Source organism: Equus przewalskii, chromosome 4, assembly GCF_037783145.1.
Source record: "Equus przewalskii isolate Varuska chromosome 4, EquPr2, whole genome shotgun sequence".
NCBI classification, from domain to species: domain Eukaryota; kingdom Metazoa; phylum Chordata; class Mammalia; order Perissodactyla; family Equidae; genus Equus; species Equus przewalskii.
Genome location: NC_091834.1, coordinates 94,462,670 through 94,487,789, shown reverse-complemented (window position 1 = coordinate 94,487,789; position 25,120 = coordinate 94,462,670). Strand labels below are relative to the sequence as shown.

The following is a 25,120-nucleotide window of genomic DNA, read 5'->3' as shown; positions in this document are numbered from 1 at the left end:
ACCTCTCAACTGAACTTTGCTAACATCTTACAGAGATGGTGAACATAGTGTGATCGAATTGGGTTATATCCTGTATCTACTCTTTACTGTCAGGTGATTGAGTAAGTTACTTCACCTTTCTGTACCTCAGTTTCCTAATTTTGTTAAAGAGGGCACTAATTAGCTACCCGGGGTTTTAGCAAATGAGATAATGTAAGTAAAACACTTGACATGCCACACCACTATCAGAATTAATTTTCCAAAGCCTAAATCTGATCATGTCATTCACCTATTCAAAAATGCCCAGGGTCTCCTTGCTACTTATCCTATTAGCTCCTCAAAATTTGGTTCCAACTCATCTTTCCAGCATCATTTCCCATTCTAGTCCTAGACACCAAATCTTATAGACACATCAAATTCTCTCCCTTACTGTTTTTGCTCATGTTCATTTCTCAATCTTAAAATGACCTCTCCAAATTAGTCTGAGGAACTATACCCACTTTTCAAGGTTAAACTCAAGTACCATCTTTTCCATGATGTTTCTCGACTCCCTCTCCTGGCTCCCTCTGTTCTTCATAATCGTGTCAGAGTTAATAAGTCCCTTTCTCAGGATCTCCCATAACATTTAATTTCTTTGTCCCTGTTGGGACTTTTACCCTAGCTTGTCATTATTATTTGCTTACATATATGTCTCCTCTTACTAAATTTTAAACTTTTGGAGCAAAGATAATGTGTTTCTGTTATTATATTTCTGCTTTTCTCCACCTTCACCATGCATACCTAGCTCAGTGTCTTGTACATAGTAGGAGCTCAGGAAATACGTATGTTGAATTTAATTAAAAGATGCCAAGGCCACCTCTAGGGTTCTGACAATGTTACATTTCCTCATCTTGGTGCTGGATACACAGATGTGTTCAGTTTGTAAAATTCTTCAACTGTATACTTAAGGATACGTACACTTTTTTGTATGTATGTTAAACTTTAATAGAAAGAAATATTCCAATGATGTCAGTTCAAGGTTGCACTTCTATCTTTAGAAGTAAGTACAGGAAAGAATTCATAGTATTAAAGCCATATTGATGTAGATGAAATACATGTTCTCAAGACATTAAATCCCTGGGCTATAGAGGGTAGAAGAGAAGAGCTTTATGGTTTGAAAACTTTCTAGAATGAGGCTTTCTGGGGATTGAGGTTCATAAGAGAGCTTGGAATGTGGACTCACCATAGGGATACCAAAAAGGTTGAACTCAAGGATGCCAGGGATGGACCATCGAAGGTCATTCCAGGTGGCTGTGTTGTCTCCTAACCAATGGGCTGCAAACTTGCCAGATCCCGCAAAGGTAGAACGGGTTAGAATAAAGCTTCTCTTACTAGGGAACACAGTATTGACCGCTCTGAAAAGGAGAGAGACTTAGGGAGTCAATGTGTGACCTTAGTGTCTCAGCCCAGGGGATACACCAAAGATCTAAAAAGTTAATACCCCATTCTTCTGTTCCGGTTCTCTCCCAGTAAGATTAGAGTTGCTTTCGGGAGCAGTCTATACATTAAGCATGTTTGTGGTTTGTTTTGTATTAAGGTGTTTTACATACATCATTAACTCCGTAACTTCCAAGAATTTCAAAAACAGCCTTGAAGAGGCTAGTAACGAGAGGTATACAATTTTATGGAACAGACTAGAGGTATACAATTTTATGGAAGATATGTAACTTTACATATATATGTAAACATTGGTCTCTCATATTGTGTGATTTTGGACATATTCAAAAATGCACTGATGAATGGCCTTTTGGAACTTAAATTCTTTTTAAGTAGAAATACTTCGGTGATAATTTTGTAATAAGAAAAGACCTTTTAAAATTATCTATGTATGTGTGTACTTTTATAATTAAACATAAATATATATCGTTATATTTTTAAAATTAGAAGTCTATACATATACTTAAAAACTTTTACTCTATAATTTTTTCAACAACTTTCAAAAAAGCTAAAGTTATATGCATGACGTTGCTAATGAATGGAAGTGGTTTTGCTGTGGCTTCTTGCTGTCAGAGTCGCAGTTAAGCGGAATAAACTCTCAATACCTTTTCCTCACTACAGAATTTGAATCCACACTCAAAGGTAGACATAGCACAGCAAAAGGATTCTGAGCCAGTATTTAAAACCCCAAAGTGCATGCACGTCTACAGGTTACTTAACCCTCCATACTCCAGTCTATACACTGCGGCAGAGAAGAAAATACATGGCTTTGGGTTCATGAAGAAATGGGCTTTAATTTTGCTTTTACAATTTATTAGCTGTTTGACCTTGGTCAGTTACTCCTCTTTCTTTCTTCCTACCTTCAATTAATTCTTTCATTTTATACATTTCATAAATATTTACTAGATTCCTTCTTCCCTATGTGCTAGGTAGCTTCTTCATTCAATCAATAATGATAAACACACTTATCTTGCCGAGTTTTAAAAAGTAATACACGTGAGTCACCTGGCCCGCTATCAAGATCAATAATTTGATCAGGTACTAAGTCCATAGCAATAGTGGTCTTACTCTGCTGTGGCAATCGCCATCGAGTAGCCGTACACATTGTGGACATCATATTGCTTGCCCCAGTACTGCACTGCATCCATGCAGAGAGTCTTGGAGAACAGGTACCCATCAAGGACTCCTGGGACAAAAGAAGGGTCAGTCAACCAGAGCTCAAGATGCACACTGCCTGCTCTTTGACTGTCACAGAACTTGAAATTGTGGCTCCCTGGGTAGGCATTTATTGTGGCCATTCTGTAAATGATCATACAGATTCCTCACGATCAGAGGGCTATACATTTGGAGTAGTTTCCCTGACATATAAATAAATTGTGTTGACCTATACATATCCTCCCACCTGGGCACTCATGTGATTAGAGGCAGGCCTTTGGAAGCAAGAGGATACAGGTAGACTTGAGGCCCAATCTGAATTCTTCAAACTGAGCTAAATTACTTGGCCCAAGAATAAAAATATTGGATGGAAGTATAAATTAATTTCTCACCCCTTCTCTCCCTTGGCCATATATTACAAAGGATGATTTCCCAATGCCTCTTTCATTCATCTATTCTTCTCTGTTCCCATTGCACCACTCTGCTTCGGATCCAAATTACCCGTGGCTCTTAACTATTGCAAGAGTTTTGAATGGTTTTTCTACTTCTTATATATATTCTAATTCATACTGCACATTAATGCCAGACTAATATTTCCAAAACCATTTTACCATCATATTTCCCTCTTACCAAAACATAAATAGCTTCTATCACCAAAAGAATGAAGTATAAACAGTTTAGCCTCCCATCCAAGTCCCTCAACATTTAATTCTGACCCATCTGCCCCAATTACCTATTTTTCCACCAGAATGGAAGTCTTTGTAAGATGCTATAATTCTAGCAGGTTCCTTTCTTTCTTAATCAAGATACAATTTATGAGCCTCTAGCTTTCTTCCAACTACAACAACGCTGTGAATCTAGGGCCACACCCTGATAAACAGTGTTGTTCAACCCAATCAACTCTCACTAGCACCATATTCACTGACTCTGACTTTGACCTCCCAAGCCCTGGGCTCTGGCTTCCTTTCATCCTATGGTTCACGTCTGTTCTTCACACTCCTGTCATCACCAGACTTGACCCTCATGTGAAGGCCAAACCTGGTCTCTCTTTGGTAAGCCCTGACCTGGTGTGGGGTACACATTTAAGAGCAAGATAAACTAGCACTAGCCTCTGGCTTCTGCACCTTATCTTCTCTGGACCCTCCCTTAGAAAAAGCTCAGACTGTAGGTAGAAGGACTAGATTGCCCCTTTTGAATTTATGCCTCATTTAGGAAAGCATGGAGTGTTTTGATTTTCTTTCCTAGTTTTCTTTATGTATTACCCACATTTTCCCTTACCTATGCACATTTATGTATAAACTCCTTTGCCAGGTTGTTCATATCTATCCTTATGCATTTAAAATGTCAAATACACACTGCCACTTTAACCAGACTAACCACCAAGGCTTACTGGGAGTGAATGGGGGATAATTTAGATTGCTTGTGGAACATCCTGAAACGGAACCATCAATGAAATTGGAGACTTCATTCATATCCTACAAGACAAAAAGCAGAAACTATTAAGACAAAGTAACATGTGCACTTATGTTGGACTGATGGCATCTTTTTTTTTTTTTGAGGAGTCAGAGAAATTATTCCAGATGTTTCTTTTTTAAATAGGTTCTTATGTACACGGAGAGAAATAGATGTTCTTGTCTTCTCTACCCATTGAAAGTCTCATGGAAATGTTTTTAAAAATCCCTTCATAATGATTTTTGTCTATACTCACTGAAAACGAAAAATTTCCAAACATATTAGGTGAAAAAATATTTCAACTTATATGACTGTCTCTATATAGATATATATCAACCTATGTATTCTCTATATATCCAAATATAGCTATGAATACACACACATAAATATATATACATATATAAACACACACATATGCAGAGAGAGTGAGAAAGTGTGCCAACAGCTGTGCAAGCAAGGGGTCTGGAAAGATGCATACGAAAATATTGATGGTGGATGTCTTTGGCTGATATCATTTTAGAGGATTTTTGTTTTCATCTTTTTAGCTCTGTGTTGTTTGAATTTTATACAGTTCTCTTATAAATAGAAAAATGTTCAACTCTAAAGCTCCCTAAATTTTTCTGAACATCAGCTGCTTTGTGTTTTTTTCATTTGATAGTATGTGAGACATTTGCTTTGACTGCAGCCACAGTTTTGTCATCCGCCTGGGTACTTTGGCTCTGATCAGTTTGTCAAACATGTCCCAATGAAAGAGCCCTGACCTGACAATTGAACAGTTCAAGTACTTTGCGACACAGTAAGGAGTGTATAATTCTATTTTTACTTCAGTTCATTGATTTGTAAAAGAAGAGCTGGACTTGGAAAAACTAAATTTCTAAGTTTACTTCCAGCTCCGACAATCTGATTTTGATTCTAAGCTACATGCTTTAGTAAGATTATTTCAATAGTAAGACGTAATACTTAGAATTATTGCCATACTTGCTTTCCTCTCCTCCTCTTCTCCCTGTGCTTCATTACCCAAAGATATAGACATACGCAATCTGAACGTTAGTCATTTACTATTCAAAGTACTAAGAACTCACAATCCAGATTCCATCAAAGTCCACTTGGTTGTGGAAAAGCTCAAATTCCCTTGCCCACCAAACAGCACACTGAGGGTTGGTATAATCAGGAAACACAGTTTTTCCAGGCCAGACCTGCAGGAGGAAAAAGTAAAAACATTGATCAGAGTAAATTAAATGAATATAGATTTAAAAAGAGTACTTAGAAAAGAAATTCCTGATATGGTCATAGCAACAGAGGGGGCCAGGCACACGTGCTTTTCAGTTAAGAACGTGAAGCACTCCAAATACTCAGAAGAAATGTCAGGAGGAGTCAAATAGTCACTTGAGGAGAAACTTATTTTTAAAAAAATGGTTAAATCCTTGTTAATCTTCAACTCTGCTTCACTGTTCTTTCTCAATTTCTCTACTCTCAATTTTGGGGATAGTAAATGAGGGAGAGTACTATATAAATTTCAACTGATCCATTACACATTGAGGGTTCCGAGCATCAGTTACTTATCTCTGTTCCTTTCTTATCCACTTCCTCTCTGACACTATGCACTCAGGTCAATCAGAGGTATTAGAAGTGAGCTAGCAGATAACATCTTCATGGAAAATGAGGAAAAATAAAGATTTGAGAAAGAAGTGATCAAACTTGTCAAGTACTACAGAGAAACAGAGGAATGAAACAGTTCTGTTAGATTTGCCAGTTAGGAGGTGACTGGTGCCATTTGGCAGAGCAATATCAGTGAAGCGATGGGGGAAGAAAGTAGACTGCAGTCAGCTGAAGAGCAAATAAGAGGTGAGGAAGTGGATATTCAGTATGTTAGGCTATTGTTTAAAAGGATTTGGCTGTGAAGGGAATGTAAGAGCTCAGATGGCTGGTAGGTATTTGGGGATGAAAGGAAAAGGGATAGTTTATCTCCAGCATATATAAGACATCTGAAAATGCAAAACAAAACAATTACACACACACTGCCACAGCCCCTTCACCAGCCCCCAACTTCCCCATTAAGTTACCTCCCCAATGAGTGGAGTCACTCCATTTGAAGCATTCACCCATATCTTCATATCTGAACCCCTGTCATAGGGGCCATAGGGTTGACTTGGGGAAGAGTTGTTGGAGATGGCTGGATCCTAAAGAAAATACAATGAAGGACCTAACTTTAAGCTAAAGACATTTAAAGGAGATTGGGAATTGGTGGACAAAGGAGCAGGAGGTATGTGTAGTGATAAGGAGGATCAAGTATCTGATTTGGGGGAAAAGAGGGTGGACATACCACAATGATGATGAGTTTCTGTCCATTATTGTGTAACTCCTTAGCAAACTCTGGGAAGTCTTTAAAATCTACTGGATTATAAGTGAAATCCTTCCTCTCATCCATATAATCAATATCAGCATGCTGAACGTCCTGAAAGGATGCACAAAGTCCACAATTTAGCATCTAGAAATTTCCCTATTAAAATGAGTCAGTCAAATTATCATTGCTATTATTCACAATGAACACTGACTCTGCTGGACTCTACACAGAGTTCTTAATCGGCCCCTGGCATCTCAGAGCTTCTTTTCGAAGGGTAATTTCAAAACCAAAGAATCCATTGGTTCCCTAAGGTCTAAGATGCTGCAATCAGGTTAACTGCAGCATCTTACCTGTTGACTAGAGCATCAAACTAACCAAACACAACAATTACAACAAATCACAAGGGCTATCAAAAACATGCGTTACCTAAATTTTACTCTACCCACAAGATAAAGAGGGGAAGGGATTGTCTCCCCACTTCTCCCTCATTTTCCGACCCCATATTCTCTTCTCTTACTTCTTTTCTGCTTCAAGCCTTCTTTGGCAATTACTCTTTCCTAGTTTGACCTGCATAAAAATAGTGCAGCCCAGAGGGAAACTGACTCTTGCTCTAGAACTTACCTGTCTGCCTCAAAGGGAATGGGGTGGGAGAGAAGAGGATTAGTCCAGAGATTTTGGGGCTTTTCCCTTTGCATCTCTTCTAAACCTTCATTTCCCATTACAGCCTCCAACATAATCAACACATTCAAATTTAGCCATTCAAAACAGAAATATTGTGTTACGTGCATGTACTGTATCCTTTTGCTCACTTAAACAAGGGAAAGAAATGCCTTGAGAACCCAAATAAAAATACATTATGCAAAATGTAGTCAATACAGGCAAGCATTAGAAAATTTAACAAACAAAATATGTGATAAGAAAAATAGAAACAGGAACAGATTTCCTCCTAACCTCACAGTTGTGGTCTCGAAGTACTATTTCCTACAAAGGAGAACTAGTTCTTTGAAGTAATGGCTGACCCACTAAAAAAGTCTAACATTCTGAATATATAAAACTTTTTATTGCATATTTTTTTTAACTCAGGGAGAGAAGGTATAAACAGTTGTTCTAGTTCCCCAAAGGAATTTTTGGAGGATTTTCTAAAGCCTTACTTACGTAAGGAAGTTGTGCTGCACGATTTCTCTCCACGACTTCTTTCATGTTGTCCAGGCTCCCATAATCATAACGACTGAGATGAAATCCAAGTGCCCAGTATGAAGGTAGGGCTGGTCGTCCAATGAGCTGAAGGAAATATGTGAAATGAAAGCAAGCAAATACTCTATTTTTAATAAAACATTTTCTAAGCATTGACTTGGGGGCACAAAACATACTCCATTTTCCAACACACTATTTCGTTAATGTTAGAATGTTAGCGTATTTTCCCAGCCCTTTCATAAATCATTGAGGGTTGAGTCAATTTGTAATAGCAGATTTATAATAACTACTTATAATAGCAGATTTTTATGAGTCACATTTGCCTATTAAATTTACTTTTCTTTGTGCTATTTAGGATTTTCTCAGTCATAATCATGATATGATAAGTTTACCTCCAGATACTCTTGAACGACTTGCTCTGGCGTGTTTCCCAAGAACACATAGAAATCAAGAATACCCCCGATGGTGCGGTAAGTGACCGCCGGGGCAGGCTGGAGAGAAACCTCTAGAAAGATTAAAAATGAGCAAAATAAAAATTAGAATTTATTCTAGAGTGATGATCACAAAGTTTTAGGCCAGAGGATCACCAACCATCTGAACATTAATAAAGTGATCCCAATGCCTCAGGTTGTATACAGAGGAACCAACTCTGATGATCAAAGTTTACCCTCACAGTGCATGAGAGCCAAAGCACGTTGTGCTTGTGTGTGTGATGGATTTCTATAACTGGTGACTTGAGCATCTTAAACCCTTTGTCAGGACTGAATCTCTCATGAAAAGGCAACCAGGTTCATGACGGGGTCCAGAATAAGGCACTGTGGAATAAAAATTATTTTAAGCTGAAAACATTCAAACTTCTGAAATCCTTTATCTAACCAAAAGTAGAGCCTCCCAAAAGAACTCAATTGTCTGTTACTTCAGTGAATAGAAGTGATCCCCATTCTATAATGCACATAGTGAAGTCGTAATAAAGACATTTCTAGGAATGCTACTTGCAAGCTGTGTTGAGAACTGTGTGATTTCAGTCAATGGAAGTGATACCCATTCTGTAATGCATGTAGTGAAATGTTAGAATAGATGTAATAAAGATGTTTCCAAGAAGAGAAAAAGAATTCAACTGTCATAAATCGCCTCTCCTGGAGCAACTCTAATCTTCTCTGAGATAATAAATTGGCACCTAACCAAATATACATTGTCACGAGACCGTCGTATCTCTCATTCATTCTCCTAAGGGCTCATTTATCTTTCCAAAAAGAGTCTTTTGTTTTCCCATAAGTGTGCTTTATCCCTTCCACCTCCTCTAAGAAGTCATTTGTTTTATCATAAGTGCTTTCTCCCCTCCCATTAATCTATTAAGATGGTATACAAGCCCCAAATTCTAACCACCCCTTTAAGTTACTCTTCACTGAGCACTTTGTGTGTGTATATATGTTGTACATGTGAATAAACCCTGTCTTTTCTCCTGCTAATCTGTCTTTTATCAGTTTAATTCACAGACCCCCAAGAAAAACAACTAAAAGGGTAGAGCAAAAATTTTTCCTCTCTGATATTCACAACTAAAGAACATGTTCCCACCCCACACTCCATGGTTATGGCAGGAATATAACCCAACTAGACACACTGAGGTACTAGCCTCAGTGAATCTCATATCAAGCAAGAGCCAAACTGAAAAATTGTCAGGATTATATTATAAATTCAAAATCCACCTAAGCCCCATATATATAGGTATCTTAGGATCTTCTTAGATCATCAAGAGTGATCCTCAAACAATCTGCTATGAAGGATCAGATCTTTACTCTTTTATTTTCCCATTCATTCTAAACTGATACCTTCATAAAATAAAATGAAAATAAATTACTAGAAAAAGATTGATGCATGCACTTGGATGCTATAGCAATGCTGTGTCGCAATTTCTACACTTATCTTATCATAGACCTGAAACAGTTTGTGAACCATCTGCAGGCCACTCTTGAGTAGCACTGATCAAATCCAGTGATTTGCAGTTGAAAAGAGAGTGGGGATCAACATCCTATGCACACTGTCAACCCTGGGAGATTCTGATACATCTCCTCTTCCCCTGTGGTGATTGATTCATTGCTACTGGGATCTGTTGTTATTGGTACAAGCAGAAAAAAGGTGAGAATCATTGACCTAGTCTAAAACCTTCAAAGATGGAGAAGTTAGCTACTTTATTGGAATCCTAATATATTATGCTGCTTGGTCTTAAACAATTTGATCTTACTCTACATGACCCTTGTCACTTCACTTTAACTTGCTACCTTTGGAGTGTCTGAATGTGACAATGCTCAGTTGTAGCTCCCTGGTTAGGCCCAGCTACTGTCATCATTAGGCCCAGAGAATATGGCTGTTTCCTACCAGAGATTATATCAACCCCCCTAGTGGGTGAAAGTCTAAGGAAGGAGAAGAAAAAATTGGTAGAAATAGCCTCTGAGCAGATTATATAGGAAAGGGTTAGCTGTCCTAACTCTACAATAGAAAATACTCCAACAGAGGCAACCAGATTTGGCAAAATCATAAGCTAGGAGAGAAACCCCTAGTCATGGCTACCATGGATCAACAGGTAACAAAATAGGGATGGAACAATCAGAGAACACACAAGGTGCTAAGCTATGGCTCAGCCATTCTTAAAGGGCTCCGTTCTTCTTATCATAGTGCCATAAGAAAGAGATTTAAAATTGCTCTTATGGATTTTTTGTATGAATATTCCTTTAGTCCTTTACCCATGGCATTGCTGTTCAACAGAAACACTCCAAACGACAATCCACTAGCATCTTCAAGACACAGGAAGAACGTCTGTGCACCATACAAGTTAGTTCCATCCTGTAGAAAGATAATTAAATTTACCATGTAATAATCTAAACCCAACATGGCTAGAAATGAATTAGGAAATCAGTGTTAATGATGTGAGTAATTAGCAGGGAACTCATGGTCAGAATGGCACAAATAAATTTTAAAAATACAAGATCTGTATTTGGTCAATGTTACTCAAGTGAATTAGTGTTCTCTTATTGAATGAGCCAGTTATGACCATTTATCTAGTAGGAACGTGAGAGCTTATGGTATCTGTCAGGAGGTGGGAGAACAAGAATTTTGAAACTGTAGTTCAAAAAAAGCTCTTCTCTCAAAGAGGCTTGTCTTAACTTTGTCTCCAAGAGGCTTGACTTAACCCCATCCGCAAAAGCTCCATCAAACCTAATATCAATCAGGCATCTTTCTAACGTGCAACTAGACAGAGCTCCACTTGAGATAGCTAGTCTTTAGAAATTGAGTTGGCCTTCTAAGACATTAGAATAGTAGTTCTCAACCTGGGCTGCATCCCAGCCCAATTAAAACAGAATCCCTGGGGATGGAAGCAGACCGTGATATTTTGCTAAATTTTCCAAGGTGATTCCAACGTATTTTCATGTTTGAGAATCACTGCTCTAGAACAACACTTCTCAAAATTTGGTATGCATATGAATTACATAGGAACTTTAATTAAAAGTGGATTCTAATTCAGTCGATGCAAGAGGGAGCTGAGAGCCCACATTTCTCACACAGTGGTGCCCATTCAAGTAGCAAGGATCTGAGGTTCCTTATTAAACAACCATCACCAGCCATTCCCAGAGGAGCAGCTCAGACTCAACCCTTTTTCTGTTTTCCTGATAAGCATATAGTATAGTAAGGAGCATGGGCTTTACGTTAGACAGGCCAGGGATTAGATCTTATCTCTGTTACTTCAAACTTTTTTTTACATTGGGCTATTTATTTGGCTTTTCTGAGTCTCAATTTCTCATCTGTTAAATGGAATAAATTATATTTATTTTTTCAGAGGTTTTTTTGTAAAGATAATGTATAAAAATAGTCACTTATAAATTATTTCCTTGATCGCCTTTCATCCAGCCGCTAGTTCTGCTTAATCAGGAAAGTGGCTGAACAAGACCTATATGTAGTATTGCTGAGCCTAGAAAATAACTCTGCTTTGGGTTTTAGCAATCAAAACAAAACAAAATAAAACAGAACAATAATAACAAAATTCTATTCCTTCTATTCTTTCACTGTCTCAAACATTCTTCACGTAAAGAATAATTAATACAGTATTTTAGTTGATATTTTATTCTATTTTGCTGACAAATCTGGTAAGTCGGTGATTGATAAAGGTCAACCAAAAATATGAAGATAATAACCAACATATTGTGCAGAGTCGATATTATTAATGTTTTCTCCACAACTAGTTAGTTCAAAATTAAAATAAAATGAAAAATAGTTGACATTTATTAAAATGAAAAATAGTTGACATTTATTGAGCACTTTCTATGTGCCAGACGCTCTTCTAGAGACTCTATGTGTATTAATTCGATTAATTCCCATCACAACCCGATGAAGTAAGTACATTACCCCCATTTTACAGATGAGGAACTGAAGACAGAGAGAGGTGACTTGCCCAGAAGCACATACCTAGTGAGTAGTAGTGCCGGAATTCAGACTCAGACAGCCTCATCCTAGAATCTGACTCTTACCCATTATACTGTCCTGCTGGGAGTGATCTTCAAGAATGAAGCTATGGTATTCAACGGAGAAGGGCCCACCCTGAAAGCTTACCCCATTGGGGGTTGTGTCCCTATTAAATATGGGCCAGGTCTTCCAATTCATATCATGACGGTACTGCTGGTGCACATGTTCTCCCAGCCCATACACATTGGCGCTCGGCAGACGGATGGAGAGCTGCAGGAACTGATCAGCAAACAAGAGGGGCCCAATGCTTGAGTCAAACCTAGATACAGATGGGAAACACAGGGACAAGTGGGCAAGTAGGATGGAGAGAACACAACTGTTTAGCAAAGTATTCTTTATATTTCACTCAATACCCCCTATTTAATTGGCCCAATTTGTCCTCCTCTGACATTTTTCCCTGGACACTAAGAGATCAGGACTTTTTGAGGACAGGTATCATGTGACACATTTCTTAGATTTGTCCCCTAGACACCATACCAACATGACCAGAATACTATTCTTATATTATAGTAGATGTCCCATAAATAGTTATGGATGGATAGGTGGTCAAACTGATGGAGGAAAGAAAGGGAAAGATAAAGAGGAAAAAATGATCAAACAGAGAAAAAAACAGAAAAAGGACATGACCCAGTGCCTGGCCTATAACAAATACTTAGTAATAAAGCACACACAAAAAAAGGAAGAAAGGAAGAAAAAGTATACATTTGTAGGTGGAGAGTCTGGTCACCAACAGTGGGCTCCCAACCTTCAGGAATGCTGTTGAAATGCACTCTTCCTCAGGCGTGCAACCTCCCTTCCCCATAACCTTCCTAGTCTGACCCTTGGACAGATTTTCAAAACTTACAGAACACGATTGTTGCTTCTTCTGGTCACTTTGATGCTAAATGGCTGTTTTGAGACCGTAACTTCATAGGTCAAGGCAGAAGCAGCATTTCCATTGAAGGATTGCACGTGTTCATGGGGCACTTCGTACCTGTCCTGGTTTTGGTCAGTTAACTGTCCAGAGAGAGAACAGAAAGCCAAAATGAGAATTTCTCTGTTTTTCCAAAACAGAAGCATCCTTAACAACACAAGTGCTTCCCAATATCTGTGCTCATGGTACTGGAACTCAGGCACTGATCCAAATGGCATTATGTCTGAGGTAGACCTCACATTATATTACCAAATTCAAATTCTTAACTCTTAGGCATAAATTAATCTTTAGGTAGAAATACACACTGCAAGTCTGCATAGAGGGGCTATCCCTAGAATTTTCAAAGCTGTGATAATTCTTTTTCTTTTCCCTCCTTACTACATCTCACATGGTATCAAGGGTGAATAAGGGATGGCCAAAGCTCACCAGTCAACTCATAATACATGTTTTGGAAGTTATCTCATTGAAGGAAGGCTATAGATGCCTTCAACACATAGGTGCTAAGTAACAATAATGACAGTAGAGAAAAACACCTCCATTAGCAAAATTTTCTATTTTGTAGTAACAGCAGACATCAGGGAGAGAAGAAGAACCTCTCAAATAGATTTTGGAAGAATAAATTAACTACCTTAAAGTGGAAACGATTAGATGTCTGACATTCCGCTGTGAGAAGGACATTGTTGACATCATTTCCAAACAGAGATGGAGAAGGCAACCTTTTCAACTGGGCTGTGAATCCTAGTATGTAGAGGGAAAAAGGTTTACATAGCTGGCTGTGTACATTTGCAAACAATAGATACGAAAAATCAGGCTTTATGTTTTGAAGGGGCTGGTGAAAAGACTTTAATTCCCCAAAGAAGAGCAGAGATAGATACCCCATCATACACACATGCTACCTGGGACCAGATTCTGAAGCTAGACATTGATTGTCATTACCTTATCCAAAAACCATGCTTCTCTTATACAAAAAATGATTGAAAATCTCCCCTAAAAGGCCTAACTCTCATCCCACTGGCCCATCAGGCATTCTTTGTTAATCACATACACTTTACACTCTCAGCCCTCAATGTGTGTATACATTATTCAGTTATTTTCATCTTACATCAAGGTGACCATGTACATTGATGCCATCTCCCTAGTTACATGATAAGCCAGGTGAGAGTTGAGACCTTATTAGAAAAACCCTTTAATCCAAGGGCCTCTGGAGGGGACGCATGACTCTTCCTTTATGCTAAGAGCCTCCCTAAGATAGTCACCTCCTGTTATCCCCCAGAATGTTTATTATTATGCCCTTCATTTTAAGGTGGGAGAAAGAAGAGGAGATATTTAGTCCATGAACTCTGACATTGACTAACTAACTTTCATAAAATGTTTATAAAATTGGAATTGTTTCCATATCATTAAACTCACATTATATTAGAGTTATAAGTAACCTCAGAGGTTACTGAGGTCAAATCATTCCCCTTAACAGTTAGAAACTTGGGAACCAAAGGGGTCATGATGTTTTACAAGGTTACAAAGGTACATAAATGTAGAGTCAGAAATAGAACGTGTTTCTCAACTCCCAAGGTAGTGATATTTTCTTTGATGCTAAAATAGATTCTAGTCCTTGATTAAGAGTAGGGCCCACCTTCTGTCACATGCAGTGATATGGCCATGCCCAGCAATACTCTTCATGTCACCACAGCTCTCCTCTGGAGCAAACAGAGCCAGCCTCCAGAGGGTCTGGAGCCCCCGTCATGGTCTGGCTTACCTGCATTTGTGTTTACAAGGTTGTCCTCCATTTGATAACCATGACTCTGAGAATAGTAGCACCAGGGCACACTTATGGGTCCCTGAGGATTCCAACAGCAGCCACGCTGGTCACATGTGGCCTGAAATAAGAGATTCGTCAAAGGAAATCTGTTTGTTTGCAGAACACTATCGTTTTAAACATAATTTGAGCTTGTAGTATCATCAATCTCATTTTAAAACTAAGGGAGCTGATATTTAGAGAAATTGTGCAGAGCTTGTACTCAAAACTAATTTTTCTGGCCAATGTCCTTCCTTGTTTTGTTATTATATAACAATATAGATACTGCAACATAGTCCATATCTGTCATCACAATAAAATTGATAAATTTAATTAAATATTCTAAACTACAATATAGTTATATCACCAGCAACTCAAAATTACAAATGGAGTTTCATTTATATTGGTTTCGGATTAAAAAATAAAAGACTTTGCAATCAACTTTATTCAGAAGCTTTGAAATCAAATCGATTTTGCTTTGACTTTTAAACGTGTATGTTACATATATGTGTGTTATGTATATGTGGCATATATATACGCACTTGTATATACATATAAATATATACACTCTCTCAACTTCTCCCAAGGTGAAAAATAATTGTTCCTTGAAATCCAAATAGATTCTAGTTCTTATTTACTAAAGGTGCCTGCCTTATACCACAATTGATGACTGAATCAGGTGGAGACTAAAATGAATATAATCCCTTTCTCATGTCAACTAATTTGCGAGAAGCTACCAGATTAAATACAAAAAGTACAAAGACATCTCTTGAGTGCGGGCTAGTCCTAGTGACTTATAACTAAAAGAATATGGCAAAGATAATGGGATATGGTTTCTGAGATTAGATTACAGAAAGATTTCTGTCTCCTGTCTTGCTTGCTCTCTTTCACTTGCTCTGTTGGAACCTCACTGTGGGAGAAGTGAGATGTTGTATTGTGGAGAGATCCACATGGCAAGGAACTGAGGGAGGTCTCTGGCCAATAACCAGCAAGGAACTGAGGCCCTCAGTCCAACAATCCTTGAGGAGCCGAATTCTGCCAACAATCACATGAATGAGCTTGAAAAGCATCATCCCACCATCCCAGCAGACAGCTTGGTTGCAGTCTTCTGAAAAACTTTGAGCCAAAAGCACCCAGCTGTACCAAGGCCAGATTTCTGACCATAAAAACTGTGAGAAAATACTGTTTGTGGTGTTAAGCCATTAAGTTTGGGGATAATTTGTTAAACAACAGTAGATAACTAATACCTCCTGCTACATTATTTACAGATGAAGAACCTGAGGCCCAGAGAGGTAAGGTTCACAGAAGTGAAGTGACCTGCCACAGGTTACTTAATAGCTATTGAGAAGGCAAGGACCAAAACTTAGTTCTCTTGCTATCCATTTCATTTTTTCTATACTCTGGGATGAGTATCTGCTAAGCACATTTTTAGGAGGATATGGCAATGCTTTGGAGATGATAAGACAAAAATAAATTGTTTAGATATGCTAACAATTAGATTTAATCAAATGCCAGTTTTTATGCTAATAGAAAATATTAGAGATGGAAAAACTCTGTCCATCTGTGGTTTATATTGCTATGGGATCAGGTTTCACTGTGTGCTCAACTTCAATCAGCAGTTTTGTTTTTTCCTTTCAAAACCCATTCAGCTGAAACTTCAGTATGACACGAAAAGAGAAATGTTCTGAAAAGAGTGTTGCACAGAATGGTTTTGTGTGCTCCCCAAAGCTTAATAATTTCTTCCTTGAACTGGAAAGGGCAGAGATCAAAGAGTGGCCAAAGTAGCAAGAAAAGTAAACACTCTCTGTTGGCCAACTTGAAAATACCGGTTCCATAGTGGAGCTAAGCAATTATGAGGAGAAGGGGAAAGAGAAGCAGAGCACGGGCAGTGCTTATCAAGAAGAGAGTAAAAAGTATGTGAGACCCAGGAAAACAGGTGTAGAGAGAAACTATAAAAAATGACGACATGAATAGGATTGAAGGCACATAAAAAACAATCAGACCCAAGGCATAAAATTCCCCTTTAAGTTGGACATGAGAATGAAAATTTAAGAGAAACTGCCAAAATAGTAATATACTGTATGACTGCCAATATAAGACCGAGGGGAAAACTAAGGGGAAAAATCCTAAATGTAAAAAATAAGGAAAGAAGACATGTATATGGCTGCGGGGAGGGGGGAGTAAGGAGCAGTATATAAAGAACAGAACAAATGGAAAACACAAAATGAGACAGAAGAAAAATTGTCGTCACAATAACTGTATAATTTAAATTCATCAGTTATTCATGATAAAATTCTTCACAAACTGGGAATAAAAAGTAACTTCCTTAGTTGGGTAATGGGACTCTACCAAAAAACCTACAATAAGCATCTTACTAAATGCCAAAATGTTAGAAATATTTCCTGTAAAATCAAAGACTAGGTGACCCATGTTTATGACTTCTTATAATTAAAAATATATTGGAGGTCCTGACAATACAATAGGACAAGAAAAGAAAGAAAATTTATAAGATTTCAAAGTATGAAGCTAAATTATCATTATTTCCAGACATAATATTGTCTAGGTAGAAAACCAAGAAAATTTATAGAAAGAAATCCAAAATAAGTATTATTATATTAAACCTTTTATTTTTGTTTTAAAGTTGTGACTTTTTCCAAGTGCAAGGGGCAAAAGGTTAGAGTTGCCACTAGGAGGTGGGGGAGGCTATACGAGGAGCAGGTTTCGGGATGTAAATGTGGGAGACAGAGTGTTCAGTTTTGACATGCTGGTTTTTTGTTTTTGTTTTTTTTTTTTTTAAAGATTTTATTTTTTCCTTTTTCTCCCCAAAGCCCCCCGGTACATAGTTGTGTATTCTTCGTTGTGGGTTCTTCTAGTTGTGGCATGTGGGACGCTGCCTCAACGTGGTCTGATGAGCAGTGCCATGTCCGCGCCCAGGATTCGAACTAACGAAACACTGGGCCGCCTGCAGCGGAGCGCGCGAACTTAACCACTCGGCCACGGGGCCAGCCCCTGACATGCTGGTTTTGATTTATCTATTAAACATCTAAGTGGAGATGCTGAATTGGCAGTTGCATAGATAAATCTGGAATTCAGGAAAGTGATTTAGGCTGGAGGCATTAACTGTGATTTGCAAGCACATAGGAGTTGCCATTTATAAACATCATACCGGACGAAACCATCAAGAGATTGAGTGTAGATAGAGAAGAGATTTACAACATTTAGAGGTCGTATAGAAGCAGAGGAATAATGAAAGAGGTCAAAAGGTACAAATTTCCGGTTATAAAATAAATAGGTCACGAGGATGTAATGTACAACATGGTGATCATAGTTAATAACACTGTATCGTATATTTGAAAGTTGCTAAGAGAGTAGATCTTAAAAGTCCTTATCACAAGACAACAAATTTTTAACTATGTATGGAGACAGATGTTAACTAGACTTATTGCAGTGACCATTTTGCAATGTATACAAATATTGAATCACTACCTGAAGCTAATATAATGTTATATGTCAATTACACCTCAATTTAAAAAGATAAATAAAAAGAAGAAGAAGAGAAAGAATCAGTGAAGGAAACTGAGAATAGAGGTGGCTGTTGGTTTAGCCACAAATGAAGAGGATGCGGTGTCCTGTGAAGCACTGGCCCTTAGACATGATTTAGGCACTGTCAGCAGCTACAATTCCAACGACAATGTGAGCTGAGAGTTTCTTCTCCTGTCCAGATTTAAGCCACCCACACTTTAGCTCTTTTTGGATCATCCATCTTGCCTCAAGATATGGTGTTCATAAATTCTCAGCTTCTGTGGAGAGCAGGGTATCTGAGCTTATTAAACAGGCAGTTAGGAACAGGTGGGGAATTGCCTTATTAGGTGAGGAAAAATTTGGAGGGAGAGAGGAAAAACAATGTTCAAAGTTGAAAGTTGGGGGCTAGGAATCATATGAATTTGATTATTAAAGTCCATTTTACGCCCCATGCTGGTGAAAACTTATTAGAACTAAACTTCCACATTCTAGTAAAATATTTGATGTAAAATAATATTCCTTTAGAGCATTCAAAATGCCCTCAGTGCCCCCTTGTCTCCTTGCTGATAGGCTAGTAATAATAATTTTTTTAAATGTTGTAACTTTTTTCCTTTTCACCATTAGGCCTTTAATCTTCCTGGAATTGTGTATGAGATATGATGTAACATAGGAGTATATAAGTTTGACTACGCTATTAAAATTTAAAACTTCTGTTCATCAAGGCAGCATAAAATAGGTGGACATGGCCTCATAACAGTAGAAAATATTTGCAACGTATATGATAAAAACAAGAATTAGAATCCAGAATAACACAAACAAGAAACTTGTACAAATCAAAAAAGCTGAAGATAAGCATTTCAATATAAAATTGGGCAGAAGATAGAAAGAGGAAATTCACAGAAAAAAAACAACTGAAAGATGTTCACTCACACTGATATTCAGGAAAATTAGCACTAAACCACAACGGGATACTATTTTATAACATTCAAAATGGCAAAATTCCAAAAGGCTGTCAATCCCAGTTGTTACTGAGGATTCAGAGAATGATGGTGAGATGGTAAATTTGCACAACCATTTTGGACATCAGTTTGGCAATATCCAGCAAACTTGAAGATGTGAATCCAAATCCTTACACATACAAGTAAAAACATGTACAAGAATAGTGAGAATAGCATTGTTGAAGTTGCAAGATACTGGAAAAAAACTAAATTTCTATTAACTGGAGAAAGAAAGATTTTGATATACCATTTTATAGTGAGAGTAAATGAACTGGAAATTCATATCAATATAGATAAATCTCACAATGTTAAGTGGAAATAACTGCAAAAACATGTATTTCATTTATAGGTTATATATGTATATATATATATATATATATATATATATAATTTATAAGTACATATGTAGGTAGTAAATGTACAAAGAAATGCATGATAAACACTACCGACTTCAGAATTGTGCTTATTTCTAAAGAGGACAGAGATACAGCAGAGGTATATGGGGGAATTCATCTCTACTAATAATGTTTTATTTCTTAAGCTGGATAGTGGTAATATACTCTTGTACATCTCTAATATTTATTAATAATTCTTTTAAAGAAGTTAAGTGCTATGTAGAAAGAAAATCAAAACCAAAGTGAGAATAACAAAGAACTACCCATTTTCTCAATTTCCCCTCCTTTTTTTGAGTTCCAAATTCATCATTATTTCCAGAATTTCCACATATAGGATTATTAAGAATACTATAATAATCACACGCAATAAATATGAAAAGACAGTCTGAAAACATTCCATACTTTCATCAAAATCCCTTCTAACACAGTAACCTAAAGAATGGCTGAAAAATGTACCAACTTCACCCTTTGTGTCAGCTCTATCTTACGCCAGAACTCTCAAACTGTGGTCCCTATCAGAATCACCTGGAAAACTTGGCACATGTGCACAAGCCCAGCCCTGTCCTATTGCACTGAAGCTAGAACTCGGGCAGTCTTTGTCAGCCCCCCAGGTGATTCTGAATCAGACCAGAGTTTCAGAACTGCTGCTCTAGAACAATGATTGTCAGTCTTGGCTGAACATTTAAATCACCTGGCAAACATTTAAAAAATAACCATGCCTGGGCTCCACTCCAGAAGAATTAAATCAGAAACTCTAGGGTGGATCCTGGGCATGAGCATCTTTTAAAATCTTTCCACGTGATTCTAATGTGTACCCAACGCTCAGAACCACTTCTCTAGAAAATCATAGTTGGGAGACATGTAATTCATGCTCCTGGAAGGACGGCAGAAAAGAGAAGAAAACAGGAAGTAGTAAGACAAAAATGGATAATCCATGACTCAGTACTGTTACAGAAGAAAAGAACAGGAAGACCCCAAGACTTGTTGCGCTGATCAGAGTGATGGGTAGAAAGGAGGAACGGAAGAAGTCTAAAGGGATCTGTCACAGACCCTCTCTCCTAACACAACGTTTAGCATGTATGTCTTTTGGTTTTAAAAAGACTTTCTCAAATATTTTAATATAAAAGAGAGAAATTGCTGCCCTCTATACCAAAAAGCATATGTCAAAAGAGAAATCAGATATCAACCAGAAACTTCCTCAGAAGTAACTCCACATGTCTTTCCACAATGTGAGTTGAAAATAATTTACTGGTAAGATTACACATGACTTGGAATGTGTGCATCATTAGATCATTAGAAAGCAGCAGATCTAAGACTTTTTTAAAAATCAGGACCTCAGCAACTGTAGCATTTAAAAAAGAAAGAAGGCAACATTGCAAGAACAAATGCAATCAGGTGAGAACCAGTGAGAGTGGGCCTGAGTGAGTCAGCAGCATTAGCCATCGCCTGCCACTGGGGGGACTGGGGATGGGACGGGCTCCCTTCCAATCTGCACCGGCCTCGCTCATTCAGCCCCGCCAACCACCCTAACACCTATCGCTTGTGCTGGCTCCTCTAACACTGTGCAGTCCCATCCACCTCCGTTCTGCATTGTCCAGTGGCTCCATACAGCCTTTACGCTTACTAATGCCTGTTTCGGGCAAAAAAAGCATTTGTGTGTGGCTGTTTACAATGGCTGCAAGTTCTCTGACACACTTCCCATCAGGAGGTGAGGTCTTTGCCCTTCCCGTTGAATCAGGCCTGACCTCTCACTGATTTGACCGACAGAGTGCAACAAAAGTGGTGCAATAAAGGTTCTGGCCTTGCCTTTAGAGGACTGGCAGACTTTCCCTCCGTCTCTAGCAGCCCAGAGCTACCATGTAAGAAGTCCAAGTACCCCGCTGGAGAGACCACATGAGAGGGAGAGGGGCCAGGTGAGGTCAGCCTTATTTCCATCTTCATTGAGGTGCCAGGCAGGTGAGGGAAGACATGTTGAACCCTCCAGACCAGATCAGCCACCAACTGTATACCACCAAGTAATCCCAGTAACGCCACGTGGAACAGGACAGTCACCCAGCCCAATCCTGCCCAAATCTCTGACCCATAAAATCAGGAGATATAATAAAACGATCGTTGTTTTAAGCCACTAAGTTTGGGGCAGCTCATTTTGCAGGAGTAGATAAATGGAGTGGCTGTGCTCTAAGAAAACAGGGCACTTGAGCAATTTTAGCGAGGCTGGTGTTTCAGTCCAACATGGAGGGAACGTGGAATAGGTAAGAAGCAACAGGGCTCACCGCTGCCAAGCTCTTCTCAGAATAGCTTTATCATTGACCTGCAGGGACTCCTAAAAACATTGGAAATAGACATCCATTTTTAAAGTATCCAGTTTCTATATTTCTTCTGCCCTCTGTTGACATAGATAACAAAGACTTTATTTTCTAAAATACCATGAGAACCTGATATTGTAAACAAAAAGTAGAACCAGAAAAGTCTTGATACAAGTGCAATGAGGAAAATATCCCATTTTCAAATAGCGGCAGGAATTTTAGAAGCTGAAAGACACTTGATGATCAAGGACTTCCAAATCACCTTCTAGTCATTAAAACATTTCCTAGCAATTTTTAATGTTCAGCAAGTTTGAACAAACGAGTGAATGAATAAAATTAATCTCAACTCAGTGAAATGCCTTAACTATAGGCTATTTTATGATATATGCATTCTGAGTCAGGTTTGAAAAGTTGACCACTTCCTTCCATCCCAAAGTGAAGTCTGACAGCAAAGACTTTCAAGCGAGTATGCCACCTTTGCAATTCCCGTGATCCAGACCTTCTAGTTCCCAAGATCATACTGCAGTGAATGCGCAGAGTACATGTGCCAGGACCTTTGACGTCACTATTTTAAAATCTAGTTAACCACAGAGTTTAGTAGCGTGCCTGGCACACGTTCAGTAGTCATTTGTTTTATGAATACCTTTATCTGAGCACACTGCCTCATTTCACTGATAAGGATTTGACAGTCTGCAAGAAAATGTGACTTAGTGATCAAGTCACAGAGTTTTTCAGACACAAAACCAAGACTAGAGCCTAGTACCCCAGGTCCCCTAACATGCTGCTGCCCAATGGCTACTCTATCAATTCAAGGCATAAAACATAAACTTAAGGCTCTATCAGAGATTTTGCAGCTCACTGCTCTTTGCAGTACCATGTAATGGCTCTTAACTAGTGCTGTGTGAACACAGAGTAACTTTGAAGGTGGACACTTTTAACAGTCTTGGCAAAATGCAATGTACTTGCTGATATATCATAAAATTTGATCCACTAAACCCTTATTGATAAGAAACTAGAATTTGGAAAAAGACATCATAGGCCAATAAATAAATTACCAAGTATATGTTTTATCAAATGACAAAGTTTCTTAATAAGAAATATGGTAACGTTTCAAATGTAATAAAGATGACCGTTAGTATTATTGGTATTCATAGGAAACACATAATTGTAAACTGTTCTTGGCCTGACCATTCTGCAATGGTTACTTAAGGCATGCAGGTTTGTTTTGAGCAGGTAAACTTGTTCTCCTGTGTTTATACCGTACATTCTAATCCTGAAAATCAAAGAGATTAAAATTATTATCTACCATCTCTTTCCCTAGCTGGATATCTGGAATTTACACTAAAAATTTCTGCTCCCTGCCATCAATGAGATCATTCAACTCTGAATTCTGGAATTGTGGATAAAAGGCTTTATCAAGAAAGTGGAAAGTGATATACTCGTTCAGAATGGACAGGTTCAGGATAAACGTAGAGAGCTGTGTCTAAAATCTGCATGGGAGGAGGATCTGTGTGTGGCTCTAGACGCACAAAGAAGGTTAAATATTTGGTGTTAGATGACAGAATGAAATGTTTGGACTTTACCCAATGTACAGTAATGAATGCCGTCAACACTCGAGTTAGGTAGAAATATAGTGAAAGTAGGATATTCACCAGAGCAGGTTCAGTCATGCATGTAATGGAATAGATAGGGGAGAAATGGAATTCCGAAGAGACGCTAGAAGGCTACTGCAGTAATCCAAGCATGAGGTAGTGATGGTCTAACATGATGGCAGTGAGAATGGAGATGAAATGCTTATTCTGGGAAATATGTGAAGTAAAATGTTTTAAAGTACATGAAATACTGACAAAAAGGGTTGAAAGGAAGAGCCAAGCAAAAGTTCTGCTGCTTCCACCTCAGAGACTAGAAGTGTAATGGAACTATAACAGAAATCTGAGAGCTGAGGCGGGAAAAGAGAGCTGGTGAGGAGGTAAATGGGTTCAGCGGATGTGACAGTGAGCTATCCAAAGGAAGCTGCCCTGCAACCAGCTAAAGCCCAGAACTAACGATCAAGACTAGAGATTTAGATGCCTGACAACATTTTTTTTTCTGAGACCCATGAAAGGGACGCCTGGAGCTCATTCTCTCCAAAAAACTCTCCCAAGAATACTCAAAGTGGTTTGACAGATTACTTTATCCTGTCCTGGACACAGGATTCTCTCCCATTATTGTAAGAAACAATGGGATTCACAACAAAGAACCATCTGAAGGGAAATTTATACTCTTAGATCTTTATAAGTAATCCTGGGAGAAAGATGATAGAAGTGTTAACTGGCATATCGATACCCTCAACACTAGAACATTATGCCTGGTCTGGCGTCATGTTCATAATTTCTTCCCATTCTCCTCCTACACATAACCACATACTTTCCTTTAACAAGTACATTATATAAATACATCATTATCCATAGATTCAGCCTCTCAACAACTGTCTGGATCAGCATATAGCACCCAGGGTACTTAAAATGTGCAACAAAATACCTAAGATATACCTTCTATGAAAAAAACAGATTGTTGAAAGGGCTTAGATAAAGAAAAGCAGATCCACGTATGAATTCCAAGGTCATAGATTAATTCAGTTGGTTATAACACGTAGAAAAAGGCAAAGGTCGTTTATTGAACCACAATCTTGATATCACAGCATTTATTAAAAGGTCTTATAATAAAACACCAAAGAAACATTTCTGAGGCAATAATGACATCTGAAGGTCACCAATAGCCAGTAACAAGATGGAGTGTCGTAGGAGAGTGAACAGACTTTAGGATGCATTAGTCTTCTTGGTGAGCTTCTGAGCAGCTCGTTTCCTGGCACACTATGACAGGGGCAAGTAGATGGTTGTGAATCAACTTTCTGCAAACACATGTGCCAAACATTCTGCTTAAATGCAACACATCTAGACCACAATTTCCCATTTCTATTGACAAAGCAGCACACTGATGGTCCTCCATCATCAAGCTCCAATCTACCTTACAGTCTTAAACATTGTGTTCTCTCTGGCACTCACCTTCTATCGGGGCCATATGGGACCATTCCATACGT

General features: G+C 38.3%; 1 protein-coding gene across 4 annotated transcripts in view; it reads right to left on the bottom strand.

Moving 5' to 3' along the window:
• The window catches only part of LOC103558279 (maltase-glucoamylase), a 186,877-nt gene that overhangs the window by 142,053 nt on the left and 19,704 nt on the right, over window positions 1–25,120 (bottom strand). For all 4 annotated transcript variants that reach the window (XM_070618011.1, XM_070618012.1, XM_070618010.1 and 1 more), the window contains 13 exons: window positions 14,782–14,902; window positions 13,657–13,766; window positions 12,960–13,111; window positions 12,203–12,374; window positions 10,342–10,441; window positions 7,993–8,105; window positions 7,562–7,687; window positions 6,386–6,517; window positions 6,126–6,242; window positions 5,145–5,258; window positions 4,001–4,085; window positions 2,524–2,641; window positions 1,202–1,373 (listed from right to left, as the gene is read on the bottom strand). In XM_070618011.1, the coding sequence (XP_070474112.1) occupies window positions 1,202–1,373; window positions 2,524–2,641; window positions 4,001–4,085; window positions 5,145–5,258; window positions 6,126–6,242; window positions 6,386–6,517; window positions 7,562–7,687; window positions 7,993–8,105; window positions 10,342–10,441; window positions 12,203–12,374; window positions 12,960–13,111; window positions 13,657–13,766; window positions 14,782–14,902 (1,632 nt within the window). The remainder of the gene's footprint in view (window positions 1–1,201; window positions 1,374–2,523; window positions 2,642–4,000; window positions 4,086–5,144; window positions 5,259–6,125; window positions 6,243–6,385; window positions 6,518–7,561; window positions 7,688–7,992; window positions 8,106–10,341; window positions 10,442–12,202; window positions 12,375–12,959; window positions 13,112–13,656; window positions 13,767–14,781; window positions 14,903–25,120) is intronic.